Below are 16,676 nucleotides of genomic sequence, written 5' to 3'. Positions count from 1 at the left end.
AATAAAGTTAGTTTTACCATAAGGTAAAATACCATAATAAAATACCGTAAGAAAACAATCGTTATTATGAGAATTGATTTGTTATTGTTTCATATTCGATGGGCGTGAATATAATGAATCACGTATTATTTATTAGCACAATTAGGTATAAATTATGGTATACAGAATAGAGTAAATCGTAAGTAGTTTATTTTAACCGGCATCAAAAAAGGAGCGGTTCGTAATTCCGTTGTATTTTTTATGTTTGTTACCTCAGAACTCCGTCACCGTAAACTGATTTGAGAAATGATTTTTTTTATCTTAAAAGGATTTCCTTTCAGATGGTTGTCCCGTAGAAGTTTTATCAAAATCAATTCAGTTCATGCGAACACAACTGTTTCACGGTTGAAACACGAATAGGACAGAGGTACCCAAGCAATCGACTTTTGTATAAAGTTCTGGTGGATCTTATATTGCAGGAGTAATTATTTGAATTTAGAATGTGTATGTAGTACAACATATTAATTTTGGTATATTTAAATGCATTCTTTTTTCGAATGGAATTTTAAAGTAAATCGTAAGCACGAATTCAATGCAATAAAAAAAAATATATATATATATATATATATATATATATATATATATATATATATATAAACTTATCAGCGTTTCCAATATGGTACTTCCTGTAGATATGAATACTGTACTTAATCATACATTTTGTGCTATTATTGCAATTATACTCGTATTTGGAATAAATTATAAATTTACCGTATTATTTATCAAAATGTCAAATCTCTTATAAATCTGTTTTACTCGTAGCTACTGAAGTGTTTTATCTTTTTCTTTTGCGCAAATTTTTCAATTTGAAAGACAGTGACAAATCGGTCTAACAGTTAACATGTTTTTTTTTTAATAATTAGTATAATGGAATAAAAATGCCTGCATCATATTATACGCTGGCGAAGCACCAGTGAAAGATGACATGTGAGAATGAAAAGGCAGGTCAGTTAACCTATCGTGATGAATACACCTGGAATTCAGCACGATGGTTTTCAGGGAGACCACGGGGAAGTCGACTTGACTGGGTATATTGCTAGCAATGGGACATCCACATTACTAATAACACGTTTTAGTTTTTACGAATAAAAGGGTTAGACTTTGAAATGAAACATACAAAGCACAGGACTGTACAAAGTGGCGCATTTTGGGCAAAGTCTATGTCCAACAGTGAACAGCTGTGGCCTGATGGTAATGATGATTATATTATACATATTTACATATTTTTTAATAAAATTTATATTTTGCAAAACAGATACTGTTGAAATTAGAAAAAAAAAAACATTAAATTAAGTTTTAATTTTTTTTCATAAATAATTTTAGGTCAATTAATTGTTTCTAATATATATGTACGTTATTTTTATTTATACTTCATTATACACTAATAATACATAAAGAAATATTACAGTGAAAATCAAGTGTACTAAGGCGAGCTTAACTACACAGTTCTCTTTCAGAGTAGAGCGGTGTACAATACTGTGACAATTTATCATATAATAATAATAAAACGCTATTAATTGGACCTTGTATATCGATGTCAATATTATATTTAAATATAATAATATATTATTTATTTTATAACTTTATATGATACAATAAGGTATAATGAAGATTAATAAAATAATTGTGTATAGTAATTTTTTTTAATGAGTGATAATGGAATAGTAACCCTGCCTGCGCTATCGGTATACGCTGACAAGGCACCAGTGAGAGATGATAGATGACGATGAAATCAGGTCAGTTAGCCCACCATGATCAATTCGATAAGAATTAACCATGATGGTTTCCAGGGGAAACCGCGTGGAGGTCGACCTGAGAGAGTATATTGCTAGCAATGGTGCCATTAGACCTCAACTAACAATCCCTTTCCCCCTTGTATAGTCATGTTATATAAATAATCGTGTATAATTGTACTCGTATTGCATCGGTTATAATTTACCATATCTGATAAATTTACAGTTTTTATACTTGATTTAAACGATATTTAAAAGACAAAACTGAAATTGTGTACAACAATGTAATAAAGTCTTATAGTAATTGGTATTTATAGACGAGGAAATATACACCACACGTCACCATAGGAACCTTCGATGAATAAACAGGGATACAACATCCAAATTGTACCCGCTCGTTGTTTAATCATAACACTTGTAATAGCGGTACACGGACAAACATACAAATGGGTGCGTTGTGTTTTCAACTTGTTTTATTTTCAACAATTTGTTTCACCTATGCTTGGAGTTCGGCATTGATCAATGGTGACTTTGACATGTCAATTTGTGGACGAAAAAAATGTATATGGAAGTGCTGCCCGGAAAATATGTATGTGAATAGAAAAAAATGCGCCCCGTACAAAGAAGCATTGAATTTCTCGGATTATCCCGTGTTCGATGGCGATATGTATGAGAGTGGAAAGAAATTTTCGGAACTTTTCGCTTTTGTGCCGAACAAGTTTCATAACGAATCGTTCCGGAATGATTCCTACAACATGAACCGGCTGTTCAACGTTTACTTGATGACGGTAAGCTTTTTTTTTTTAAATCTATTTTTAAAAAGTGGGAAGTTCTTAATTCGAATATGAAATGGTAACCCCGTCTGCACTAACGGTATACGCTAGCGGGGCACCAGTGAGGGATGATAGGTGAGAATGAAAAAGCAAGTCAGTTAGCCCATCGTGAAGCATACACCTGGAATTCAGCTGGTTTCCAGGGAGAACCACGTGGAGGTCGACCTGACAGGGCATATAGGTAGCAATAGGACTGGTGGTTCGCATTACTAACAATCCCTTCAAATTGTTTTAATAGTTTTGTTTTTAACTGTATAATAACTAGTTTTTACCACGATTGGATCGCTGTTTTTTTGTTTTGTGAAGCTAAACCTACTTTTATATGTGTATATTCTCAAATGTTTTTTATTTAGATTTAAGTATCTGTAATGTTATCTTTCTAATATAACAAAATAGTAATATTTAAGATAAATTAAAAAATAACTTTTAATACAGAAATTTTATCTGTTTGTCTGTATGTAGCAAATTGGATACGGTTTCCATAGTTATGTTCTAGAAGGTCTAGCTTAAAATTTTATTTTGATATCCTACTTTCAAGTCGTTTATTTTATTTGTTTCCCCATAACTAAAATTCACGTGTACGAAGTAGTGGAAAAAACTAATATAAAAACAGGATTATATTTATATAAAAAAAGCTTCCCACTTCGCCTTCGCAGGGTTATACTATTTTTTTTATTATCCCGTTTTTTCAAACATTATTTCCATAAAAACTTTCACGTGTTAATTTAATTTTTATTACAAACATAACAAAAACGAATTTGTCAAGTAGGTGCAGTCGTTCTGAAATAATGTACCTACTTTAAGAGGGAGACTTTGTACAAAAGTCGTTTGCTTGGGTACCTCTGTCCCATTCGTGCTTCAATCGTAAATCTGTTGTATTATGATATGGCGGTTATTTACAGGGTACAGAGGAATAACACCTGAGTCCTCACGAATGGCAACGCATGGGGGGTATCATGGGCGAAACAGTATACTCTGTTATGTCCATGGTACTGCTTATGTCTATAGGCGACGGTTACCACTTTCCATCAGGTGGGCCATCAGCTTGTTTGCCATTCTAAGTTGTATAAAAAACGTCTATTTGAATATAGATAATTTCTATTCTATTCTATTCTATTCTATTCTATTCTACAATAAATTTAATTTCTGAGCGAAGCCGAACTATTCCTGTTTGATTGTTCCAACTTATTGTTTTTTCCTGTAATAAGGGCCCTCGATATCACGTTTACCTAGAATAAAATATAATTAAAGGAAATCGACCAGATGTTTAATTAAAAACAAATCCATTTGGCATACGTACTTGTGTATTATCGCTTACTTAGAATTCCGTCGCTGAAAACTTAAATAGTGTACCTATTTAAATTAATACATTGTTCTTGCAAAGTTGTCATATTAATTTTCTTTTTATTTTGGTTTTGGCGGCGTGGTCTCGGCATAGAATAGAGTTCCCCTTCCTTTCCCGTGGGTGTCGTAAGAGGCGACTAAGTGAAGGCGAGAAATGAACAGCAGCGTCCATAAAACATTTTTATAACCTAACTGCGGTTGCCAATCCGCCTGCCAAGCATGGCAACTACGGGCGAAACCCTCCAAGGGGGAGGCTTATGTTCAGTAGTGGAAAGTTAAAAGCTGATATGATGATGATTTAGTACAATAATAAATAAAGTGATGTATTAAAAATAAATAAAACACATGAAGCCATTTAGAATACTTTGTATTATTGATATAATTAATAATGGAAGTAACAAAATTATCAATGTATTGCGGTTTATACAAAACAAAATAACTATTGATTTATAAGTAAATAGCATACATTATGATTTTAATTAAAATGTAACAAATATTTATTTATAAATATTAGTATAAGACTACCATTTTCTATTAAATGGGCGGTCAGTTCGAATCCCTTTTCAAGTTGCGTAAAAAAAAAACAAGTTATGAGTTTTTGTATGATGTTTTCTTCCACAAACCCTCAGATTATGGAATGAGTTCCCTGTCGAGGTTTTTCCAAAATACTACGTAATGGAGTTAAAGAAAAGGTATAGAGCTTTCTTCAGGGTCGGCAAAATACGCGTAATGTATGACCTTGACCTTGACGCCTGCAATAGGCGTTCATAGGCTACGGTATCCGCTTACCATCAGGTGGGCCGTATATTTATTTGCCGCCTCAGTGGTATAAAAAAAGCAAAATTTTATATATATTACTTGGAGAAGTAACAAAAAATGTTTTCTCATTAGTCAGACTGTTTTGATAATTTTTATGCATTGTCAGACAAGCCGAAAGTCGACAGTGAAAGATGTGTGCGCGAGTATTGTTTGTTCTAATTTGAGAAATAGGATAGTATTTATTTCATTAAAAAAAATTGGATCCGATAGGTGGCGGCAGGGGGTAAAACACGTTTGCCGGATTGGGTAATAGTAAATAAATTACAATATACAATAATGAGTAATGATTTCGAACGGATAAACGCAGTGTAGAACGACCGCCCACTAGATAGAGTGACGACCTCAAATGCATTGAAGGGAGTTAGTGGAATCAAGTGGTTCAGGACCGTGTATGAGTGAGACGTACTCGTATGTTTAGCAGTGGACAGATCGTCATAGTCGTAGAATACTGACGGATCTGACAAAGAATACATATATAGATCCGTCAGTATTCTACGACTATGACGAGATGTCCGAAATGATGATAATGTACACTAATAAAAACAAAACTGTTGTTCCACTTATTATGATCCATATAATTCAGAGAATTATTAGTCTTGTGACTCATTTAACTATAGGTAATATTCCTATTATATTTAACTAACCAATACGCGTAGTTAGTGATGTATTTCGTGTTATCATTTATGTAGGCATTTTAAGTACTCATAATTCTATTTATTTTCAAACAATTTTAAAAACTTTGGTTTTACGAAATGTAGCAATGTTGGAATTATCTGTAAATTATCAAAAACAAAGAATTTTCAATATTTCCAGTTACTTATTTAAAAAGTTAGCAAACTAAAACATTAATAGTAGAACCACGTAGAACATATTGCATTTTTTCATAATTGACAAACAAATGCAACGTTGCCACACTTTGCTACGCTATACGCGTATCTCTTAAAGAGACAACCATACAAACGAAGGTTAAAAGCTTCGTTTGTGTGGTTGTAAAATTCAGCTTATGTTTTATGGCTAACTTATGCGCTCACGTCGCGAATTCCGTGGATTTTGGGCGTTGGACTTTTTTCATAACACACTCTTATATTTGACAAGAAGTGTTTGCTTCTGATTTCGCAGACGTAAATTTTAATAGTCTTAATTAATTATTTGTTGCAGTTGTATTTGCTTAATACTAGAACAAACTTCTATAGCGCTTATTAAGACCGCTCATATATTATTTTTTTCAAATATTGACCTTATTTTATAATTGAAATTTAACCATCAAACGACTTCATATAGGGAAAGTTAGTTTATTTTTTAATTTCTCTTTATCATTTCTTTTCTTTAATTTGTAATTTGTACAAAAATCTTACTTACTTATGTTTCTTCAGTAAAGTAGCTATGTTTAGTTTTGAAAAAAAAAAGAATATAACAATGAAATTACAGAGTATAAAAATATAAAATGTAGAGACGTCGTCTATTTACAATTTTATTATATGTGTATAGGTTAATTGCCGTGCGGTCCCAGCGTAGAATGGGATACCCCTTCCTTTTCCGTGAGTATTATAAGAGGCGCTTACGGTAACATAATGGTCGAGAGATGGGCGTCCTTCTTAAAGTCACCAAAAGCCTAACTGTGATTGCCAATCCGTCTGCCAAGCATCGCAACTACTGCAAAACCCTACCTACTCTATCCTTATGGGGGTGGCCTTCGTTCAGCAATAGAGAATGGCTGATTTGATGATCATGATAGAGATAGACAAAACTATAAATTATCTGTAACAGTACTTCTTAAACGGTATTCTTCTATTATTTTCAGAGCGGATCCGCATATTTGGAGTTACCAAACGCCTTCCAAAGATGGACCTTAGTGGCACCTTCGAACTTCTGTTTAGACTACATATTGCCAAACAAGAGAGTTAAAAAGCCAGAAATAAACCTCTGGGCTACCTTTGAAGAAGCAGATGTGATGGAAAGCAACATATATATGACGATTGGTAAGACATATTGTGATATTACGAGTACTAAATTGAAGGTTTTGTTCCAAAAATTACCGACTTCGATTGCGTGACAAAATCACTTATTTGATTTAAAATTTTAGTGAAACCTATCTACACTTTATATATATATATTATATATATATATATATATATATATATATATATATATATATATATATATATATATATATATATATATATATATATATATATATATATATATATATATATATTATATATCCAGATACACCTTCAGAATCTGTAGGTGTATCTGGATATATCTATATAAAATATTTTGATCTCTTTTAGAGATAAGCCCATACTTGTTAACAAGTTGTTAAACAAATCACTGTATCTTTTGTTCAAGTGCAATAAAGAATTAAAAAAAAAATAACTGGCCATACCAAGATTGAAGTCGGTATTTTTTATTTTGTGCAACAAAATCAAATCTATCTGTAAAAATATATCTGTTTGAGCAAACTTTTCAATTGACTCCAAAGAGAAGGAATTTTTCAATTTGGTTGTATTTTTTATGTTTCTTACCTAATAATACCCATAGAATTTTTATTTAAATCGGTTCATAGCTTAGTTTTTAAATCAAAATAACTACTTTTGCCATAAATGAAGTCGATATTTTTTCGTGAAATCTTTATAGATAGATAGATACTCTTTATTGTTTCCTCCAAACGACTACTAATTTATTAATTTTCAAAAGATTATTAATTGGATTTACTAGTAAAATTACAATTATTTTCATGCTTAGTCTAGAATACACAGTATTTATTTTCTTTTCCTACAGGTATGCTCATATCATGTGTATTCATGGGTTTGGTTCTTCTCGTATACGCCTTACTTCCTGAGCTGCGCAATCTGTGTGGTCTCGTTTTGATGTCATATGTAGCAAGTTTACTGATGGCCTTCCTCCTTTTGGCTGTTGTACAGTTATATCAATTTACCGATGTGGAATGTCTCTGGATGAGTAAGTATCGCAAACCATGCATTCATTTATATTTAGGAACTGCGCTCTTGTTAGTGAAGCCCTAGCCACCTACTACGATTAAAAAAAAAAATTTTCTTCGCTTTAATTCCCGATTGTCTATTTAAAATATGTGTTAAAATTAACTAATATTAGTATAGGTGTAAACTAGTGACTTCATAAAATACGACCATATATTAATAAATTCGATTAATCATAGTAAAATATTCGGTAATTTATAATGAGCGACTACACATAGATTAATAAGTTTTATTCATATTTACTTAGTCTTACATAGTAAGACACACGCCGTGCAGTCTTGTGCGAAATTTTCGCGGTTTACACACAGCACAGTATTCAAAGGGCCTACCAAGAAATATTTTCCGAAATTTCGAGACCAAACGAAATACAAATTTGATGTTTAAATTACATAATACATAAAAATAATAAAATATCGTTCCTGTGGATTATCACAGTTGGATTAATGACGAATAATATGTTAAACTCCATATTGAGTCGATTTCGGTACAAAGAAAATAATAAAATTTAATTAAAAATTTGAACTTTCATTTCATGGTAGATCTCTAGCATTCTAACAAACGGCTGTTAACAAATTTCTACTCTGCTATATGAATTACTTTGTAAATTTTTGACCACGGTAGTGTGCCATATGCGTGAAGCACCTAAAATGTTAAATGAAAAAACTTAAGTATTAATTCTATTGCAGCTTTCACGGTGTATTACTGCTTCATGGCGAGTTTTTGCTGGATGAACATCATGTCTTATGACATTTGGTGGACTTTCAGGTTAGACAAATGACTATTATTTCATAAACACCGTAGTTATTATTTATTTATTCTAATTTTAAACTTAGACTTTAAATAACAATATCACTGTTAAAAATATAAAGTTTAAACTGAAAGCTTATTTACTGTTCAACCTTGCTAAAACAGCAGAATATTAATGTAAATATTGACATTTGAATACGAAATGTAAAGTATCACATACTAGCCCAAGAGGTTTAAGTGGTACTAAAAATCCAGTTTTTTTTAATGTATTTATGCATGCTAATTAAATCAAAATAAAAAAAAATTAAGAATACTTAGATTTTTAATGTTCTAAAATATTTAGATTTTAAGCCTCGATGCTTTATCTATATAGATATCTCAAAAACAGGTCAACTTTTTATCAACTAATTATCAAATTAGCTGACTTTTCTTGTCGAAATCTAGTAATATCCAAACCAGATCGACCACCACGTAGTTTCCCTTGGAAATCATATTGAATTCCAGGTGTATTCATCACGATGGGCTAACTGATTTGCCCGTTTATACTCACCTATCATCCCCCACTGGTGCCCCGCCGGCGTTTACCGTCAGCGCGGGCGGGTTTGTCATTTATTGAAAAAAATAAATATGTTAATTGGGTCACTAATCCCAATTACTCTGAACTTACACCTATTCTCAATTGATCTGTTAGTTTCTTAGCATTTCTAATTTAAGTAAAAAATGCACTTAATATATTTTTTTTATTTACAGAGGCTACGCCAAAGCGAGGCCAATTCATAGGCGTGGAGAGACGTTCAAGTTCTGCATGTACAGTCTATACGGCTGGGGCGTGCCTCTTGGGCTTACAGCATTCCTCGGCATCATAAACGAAATGGACCTTACACATGTCCCGTGGTTCATCACTCCTCAAATACCTGATAAGGGATGCTTTCTGGAAGGTAAGAATTTTACAGATTATAGTAGATATAAAGGCATAACACTGATTTACAAAAATTTACAACATAGGTGTCATTATTTATTACCAAGGTGTGAAAAGGTAACAAATAAACAAACTCAGTTTTACAATTACCTAATATATTTTCCATTGCCGTATAGTCCCGGCATAGAATGGGCCACCTTCCTTTTCCATGGGTGTCGTAAGAAGCGACTAAAGGAACTTAATGTTTCAAGCATTAACTTTATAGACAGGCAGCAGTGCCCGTCTTAAAACATCACCAAAAACCTAACTGCATTTGTCAACCTGCCTGCCAATCGTGGCAACGACAGGCAAAACTCTCCTTATGGGGGAGAACTATGTATAGCAAAAGACAATTAACGGCTGATATGATGATAAATATGGTCGCCTACAATATGAGTATAATAACTTAATAGGTTAGTTAAAATCAAGGCTAATAAATTACAATTATACATAAATAATATTAATTCTTACAGATGGCCAGAAATTGGTGTACATGTACATTCCAATGTTGATCATGAGTGCTTTCAACTGGCTCTTCTACTTAATGACCGCGTACAACGTGTGGAGGCTCAGTCGTGGTACCGCCGTGCTGGATTCAGCCGCTGCCGGGACTCCAGCAGCTCATCGTAGCCAAAGGCACAGGTAGGAAGTAAAGAACAAAAGAGACAATAGAAAGATACAGTATTTTGTTGCAATAACATTCTGATAGTGCTATCTTAGGCTATTCAGACCAGGTTGATTATGAACTATAAGTATTTATTTATTTATTTATTCATTAGTACCAATATGTGTACATGGCGGACTTAATGCTAAAAGCATTCTCTCCCAGTCAACCATAGAAAAGTGTCAGAATACTCGAATGCGGTACATATAAACGAATAAATATATATGAATTACAAATATACTTACACATATATGATATATACTATATTATGCACGAATTTGGAAATAATATAAAGCAATTACTGCTCGGATAAAGATAAAAAGTGAGCGTGAACGCTTTTTTTGAAAGACGGTTTAGTCGGTAGTCTCTTAATGGCATCAGGAAGCGCGCTCCAGAGTCGTGAAAGTATGTTCATTATAAGCGCTTAAAACCTGGCAGGTTTATAAAGTTGAGATAACAAAACAATTTACATTATTTCTAAATAAGATGTCTCGACATGTATATCTAATTATTACTTTATCTGATAGCACAACATTCAAAAATAAATTACAATCATAGAACTTCACGCAGATAATAATATCTTTTTCAGATTTATGGTATATCTTAAGCTGTCTATCCTGATGGGACTCAATTGGGTATTGGAAGTGATTAGCTCATTCAAACCGGAGCTAAAATTGTGGAACATCACAGACGCATATAACCTGCTCATTGGAGTAGCCATATTCCTCATTTTTGTCTGCAAAAAGAAGATCTTTCAAAAACTAATGAAAAGGTCAGTATCAAAATTTAAGTCAGATCTACTTTTAAAAATTATATGTCTAGTAAAAAAAGTCAAAAGAAATGTACATTGAATACACCAAAATTTTTATCTTTTGCATTAACTTGACAGTAGGATATGCCGTATAGGTGTGGGAGACTCAAATTCGTTAACTGTTTTTGGATCTTTGTTTCTTTCTACTTAAAAGGTTATTCAGTGTCATTGTTAGAATACTACAGATGTGGTATACCATATCTATAGTTATAGTTACGCTATAGCGTACTATAAACTGACAGATTGGTAATGCAATCATAAAAACGAGGCAAGAAAATTGTTATACTAATGTACATATAATGTATATGTGTTCATGTGACAGTTCTGCATAACTAAAGTTGCAAAAATAACAAAAAAAAATATATGTATTTTTAATAATTTACATTCATATTTTACAGAACTATATTTAGATTAAATTAAAAATTTTTCTGCTTATTCTTGCACAAAATATTTTTGATTATTCTATAATATATCATGATTTTCCTATGATATATGTTTAAAGCGTAATTAATTGAAAAACGTGCATTTTAGTTGTTTTTCTTCCACTTAATTATATGTTATATTCATGTACAGTAAACTTAATTCTAATCAACTCCACTTACTTAAAACTAATTTCACTTTAAAACGTAAAAATTATTAGGATTTGCTTTGTTCATACTCTCACCAAACCAGCTTCGAGCTTATATTGTAAAATGAATGAATACTTCGTCTATATCGCTCTGTAAAACGTTACATTATTATGTTTTTTCTCTTTTACATTATCAATTTAAATATATTATAATTAAAGTATGAAACAATCCTTAAAATAGGTTTTAATTATTTCTGTGCATATATTTGTTCATATAACATACATATACATATATAATATGTATTAGACAACTCTAATGATCTGTATAAAAACACGAAGATCTTGGTAAACAATTTTATTGAATTTATTTACGTTCCTTCACAGATTCAGAGAATGCGGTAGCCACCAATGGTCACCACACTCTAAGAGCCGCTCCAGTTCCACCACATTATCCAACCTCAGTCAGGAGTCTACCACCCCACAAGTGTGCATCAACCCTAAAGGATTCGCCTAATTTTATTTAGTAAAAAAAGAAACATACTCTTTATATACGTAATAGAAATGTAATTATCTTTTTAAAGAAGTTTTAGAAACGTGTAGACCCTAAGCCGAGTTAATGTACATTGTAAATAATACACAGAGAATCTTAACTATATACGTATTTAATATATCTTTTCTAATAAAATTACTTTGCTTACTGTGACAAGATTAATTACGAATTACTTTATTTATCGAACTTAAACACAAGTCAGCAATATCTTTGGGTGGTAAGATATTTTATAGTATTTGTCACAGAGTAAATAATGAAATGATTTTTATATTTTTAAACATTTATTTCAGTTTACAAATTTTATTTTTATATTTGTACGGCTTATATATATAATATATGCTAGTATAATAAATATAAAACAATATTTTAAATATTTTAAAGTGTCACCGACCGAAAATGTAAGCTAAGTTTTTTCTATTTTTCTTCGTTAATTGTCATATTTCTCTATTTTTTTTTTTTTAATATTGTACAACAACTGGGTTCCATGAACAATAAAACAAATTGTTAATTTAACAATTGTTATTTGCAGTACAAAGTGTAATGTAATGTTCTCTACCATAGATATATAGACCATAAATGTGCAGGTTGGTGTATTTTTTTTTTTACATAAGTATTATACAATATAATTTTATAGCACTTTAAATGATAGATATTAATAAACTAGTAAAACAACTAAATAGGCTAAACTTATAATTTAAGACTAAACCCTATAGTTATAGGATAGTTGGTTTGAAACAATAAACCGCCTCTAAGTAAGTGTTAGGATTATTTTCGTACAATTAGTTTTATAATGTTTTCTTTTCAGAGGTAATGAAATTATACATAATTCTAAATGAGTGTAATGTACAATACCAAATATCTCATTGAATTAAAAATAACAATTAAGTAACTTAATAAACCTCCAATAAAGTATCTTAATACCAAATATTTATGTTATTCCTTGTTCTTAACATCATAATCTAATTATTTGCAACTTGCAACACTGAAGAACGGTGTTTTGTTTGTTAAAAAAATTAAAGATTTCGGGGGAAAAATATAAGAACAAGGAATTAAAAAATATACCAAATATCAGCCAAAGTGACGTTTATTATATGATACAGTCGTAGAAAGACCGTAGATACTGTAGTACAGAACTATAATACGTTTAATATAATAAATACGAAATAAGATGAGTGAGATGTACCTTAATTACTTATTAAGAACTGGCTAATTATATTCAAAATATACTTTTTCATGTGTGTTTAGTTAATTTTATTGATAGCTTAAATTTAAATTTATGTATTCCATAAGGATTTTACTATTTAAGTGTATTTTTACTCTTTATTTTGTAATAAAATAAATTCGTTGTATCACAGACAAAAAATTATAAACAAGGAGCTAATTTTTCTAAAGATTTGTATGTATGTTTTACCCATGTAAATTTGTTACTTCGTAAATCATTATGGTTATAATTGATAGCTTATGGCCAAAACCCGAGAAATAAAAAAATCACAGTGGTTAAAATAAAAGCTGTATCTAAGTACTTCATTATCATATCAACCGTTATCTGTCCACTGCTGAACATAAGCCTCCCCCATAGACTGCCATAAGGAACCTGCATTGATCTAAGTGATTACCATAAAACAATGTACCAAAACTTTACGTAAGTTTATTTTTTTAATAAGATAGATAATATTTTAGTTGTTGAACCGCAAAATAAAGAGCATTAGCCTATGGTGGGATATTCAAAGAACTCTTACATAGTTTTAATTTAATTACTTTTTATTTTATACATTGTTTTTATTAATTGAACCTTATAATACTCATTGAATAGATTACTTTAGAAGATTATTGCAAGTGATTTTAAATGTAAGTATTGTAAAAGTAATAAAATAAATAAAATAACACACACGAATATGTAGTTTTCTTTTAATTAGTATTATGAAATCTCATATTTATCCATATTGTTTTAATGACATGCAAAATGTAAAGTTTTATTTACTTGGATATATTTTAGATAGATAGATACTCTTTATTGTTTCCTCCAAAAGATAACAATAATAAACTTATTATTGTAATAGGATATTATAATATTATATATATAATAATTGTTAAATATAAACAATTGCAAGAAATAATCACAATGAGATAATAATTATAGATTGAGTTGAGTTACGCAATAAAGACTAAATAAATAATTTTAAACCTTACAGTAACAATAATATATTTATTATTAATTAAATATGTATAAAGAAAATTTAGGAACACTATTAGTATATAGACACTTATCTTAAAAATAAAATATATATAAAAAAAATATAATCGTTGGGTTTTAAATAAAGCAATAGAAGACAAAACAATATTTTATAAAATTTTTGTCTGTCCGATGATTATTTCAAGTATCACACTCTAAAACTACTGCACTAAACTGAATATAGTTTCACAGAAGTATTCCTGAAAATCTAACGGTGTATGTTTTATTTTAAAAATTAAACTACAGAACGTATTTTGTTAAAATTACTATGTAACTAATCTGAAAATAGGTCAGTAACGTGTTAAAATCTAGCTGCTTCATATTTTACTTTTAAAATGTCCATATATTTTTTTGCCACCAACAACTTCCCCTCTCACCGTACTGGTTACGTTTCATTCATTATTACATTCTTCATGACTCTGGAACGCGCTTTCTGATACCATTAAGAGACTACCGACTAAACCGTCTTTCAAAAAATCGTTCACGCTCACTTTCTTACTTTATCCGAGCAGTAAGTGCTTTATATTATTCTCAATTTCGTGCATAATATAGTATATATCATATATGTGTAAGTATATTTGTTATTCATATATATGATATGTAATTTTAGTATGTATGTATATCAATAATTAGTAGTACCGCATTCGAGTATTCTGACACTTCCCTATGATTGACTGGGAGCTAAGCATTAAATCCGCCATGTACACATATTTGTATTAATGAATAAATAAATAAATAAACATTCATAATTCGTAAGTTCGCTATCGGAGCACAGGTGCAATTACTGGTTAGTTAATTAGAATTATTTTGCTTAATTCCGCTAACATGAGTATGTGTGTGACTGCCAACATTCGAAGTTCCACAACCATATTCCGTTCTGTTAACTTCTGTTCCATATTAGCCATCAATCTCCGATTTCCATTTTATTCACGCATGTTTTGCGACACGTGTTCTACCTATAGATGAGGCATTTTCAGGCAAGTTATTAGATTGATGCTCAGAGCCTAGTGTTCCGTTCGACAGCCAAACTTTTCGCAGTTTAAATGCCGTTGGTTAGCAATCACATACATAATAATGGAAGCGAAATTAAACCATTTATTGCGAAATATAAAAATCGCGATTAAAAGACAGGGGTTGATCGTAAAACGATGAAAATTTAAAGTTGTGTGTATTTTTCAATGTTAAATCATAATAAAATAAAAATGGAAAATTTTGTTAAAAAAATAAAAAAAAATTTTTTTGGGGAGAGTCACGCTTATCATTGAGGAGTATGAAAAATAGATGTTAGCCGATTCTCAGACCTACCCAATATGCACACAAAATTTCATAAAAATCGGTATTGCCGTTTCGGAGGAGTTTGGTAACAAACACCGTGACATGAGAATTTTATATATAAGACTAGGAAAGATTGTTTGTTTTTGTAATAGAATGTTCAGATATTGCCACACTTTGGTATGCCCACTCTCAAATCTTCCAGCGAAGCTCGATAGAATAAATAAATAAAAGGAAATAAACAACTTGTCAGTCTTTAAATAAATCTGCACCAACGATTTTAAATACTTTCGTCGTACAATTCATATATTCTATCTGTAGTTAGACGAATTGGGTCGTACTGTGTCGACGAAGTGGTATTTGTGTTACAAAAGTTTGAGAAAATGCGATGTGTTTTATAATGTGATTAACAAATAAAAGCAAGAAAAAAAAATGCTCTGAACATAGCTACAGTCAAACAATTAAAAAAGAATTAAATGATTAAATACTAAGAATAAATAAGGCGGCTAACGTTTATCGTTTGCGAGATTCCTTAAATATATTATTCCTTCATCCGTTAAATGTTTCCAAGTATTAATTAAGAAGTAAGTTAATTTTATGAAAAACTGATCATCATTTGACTCATCTAAGTATTCTAGCATATATAATATTAAAATAGAAATAGTTGGGAACTATCTGTACTTAAAATACAATATTTCACCTATATACATATAATAAGGCGATGTGCTGAAGAAGAGCCAAATTAAAAGTACCCGTAACCGGCGAGCATGTATGAAAAGATTGATGAATGTGGAAGAAGCGAAAGAGGTTTGTTTGAATCGAAGCATTTGGCGTTCCATTGTTTCTGGCTACCCGAATCGGAGACAGGCGTGACAGATATGTATATATATGTATGTATATAATAAAATTTTATATTATATATAATAAAATTGTTACAATAAAATCTGTATATACAACATATTTAAGAAAAAATTATATAAGTGGTGTTTACGCAAAAACTATATCACAAAATTAGATGCAATTAACATAATATTATTCCTGAATATCGAGCATAAATTCTAGTGTATTTCGTCTTAATATACCATTTAAAAGTAATTATTTTATTA

General features: G+C 30.7%; 1 protein-coding gene across 3 annotated transcripts; it reads left to right on the top strand.

The window, feature by feature from the left end:
• The first annotated feature begins 748 nt into the window (after nt 1–748).
• LOC113509975 (G-protein coupled receptor Mth2-like) lies at nt 749–13,959 on the top strand. Of its 3 annotated transcripts, none has more exons than XM_052897398.1 (9): nt 749–984; nt 2,090–2,560; nt 6,570–6,747; nt 7,550–7,729; nt 8,454–8,532; nt 9,265–9,452; nt 9,946–10,114; nt 10,726–10,908; nt 11,900–13,959. In XM_052897398.1, the coding sequence occupies exons 2-9, from the start codon at nt 2,219–2,221 to the stop codon at nt 12,027–12,029; spliced, it is 1,449 nt and encodes a 482-aa protein (XP_052753358.1). In that variant the 5' UTR covers nt 749–984; nt 2,090–2,218; the 3' UTR covers nt 12,030–13,959. The 3 variants fall into 3 exon arrangements, with proteins under 3 accessions (XP_052753358.1, XP_052753357.1, XP_052753359.1); XM_052897397.1 differs by having other exon boundaries at nt 749–1,230; XM_052897399.1 differs by lacking the exon at nt 749–984 and having other exon boundaries at nt 2,069–2,560.
• Nucleotides 13,960–16,676: the final 2,717 nt, after the last annotated feature.

The sequence above is a fragment of the Galleria mellonella genome, unplaced genomic scaffold, assembly GCF_026898425.1.
Source record: "Galleria mellonella isolate WM207_F2 unplaced genomic scaffold, CSIRO_AGI_GalMel_v1 utg36, whole genome shotgun sequence".
NCBI lineage: Eukaryota > Metazoa > Arthropoda > Insecta > Lepidoptera > Pyralidae > Galleria > Galleria mellonella.
The sequence above is the reverse complement of the archived record's forward strand: the minus strand, read 5'-3'. Positions and strand labels throughout refer to the sequence as shown.

Coding starts and splice junctions, on each gene's coding strand:
- LOC113509975 (XM_052897398.1), top strand. CDS start 2,219: ATGGGTGCGTTGTGTTTTCAACTTGTTTTATTTTCAACAATTTGTTTC. Junction 7,730..8,453: donor TGTGGAATGTCTCTGGATGA/GTAAGTATCGCA, acceptor ATTCTATTGCAG/CTTTCACGGTGTATTACTGC. Junction 10,115..10,725: donor CATCGTAGCCAAAGGCACAG/GTAGGAAGTAAA, acceptor TATCTTTTTCAG/ATTTATGGTATATCTTAAGC.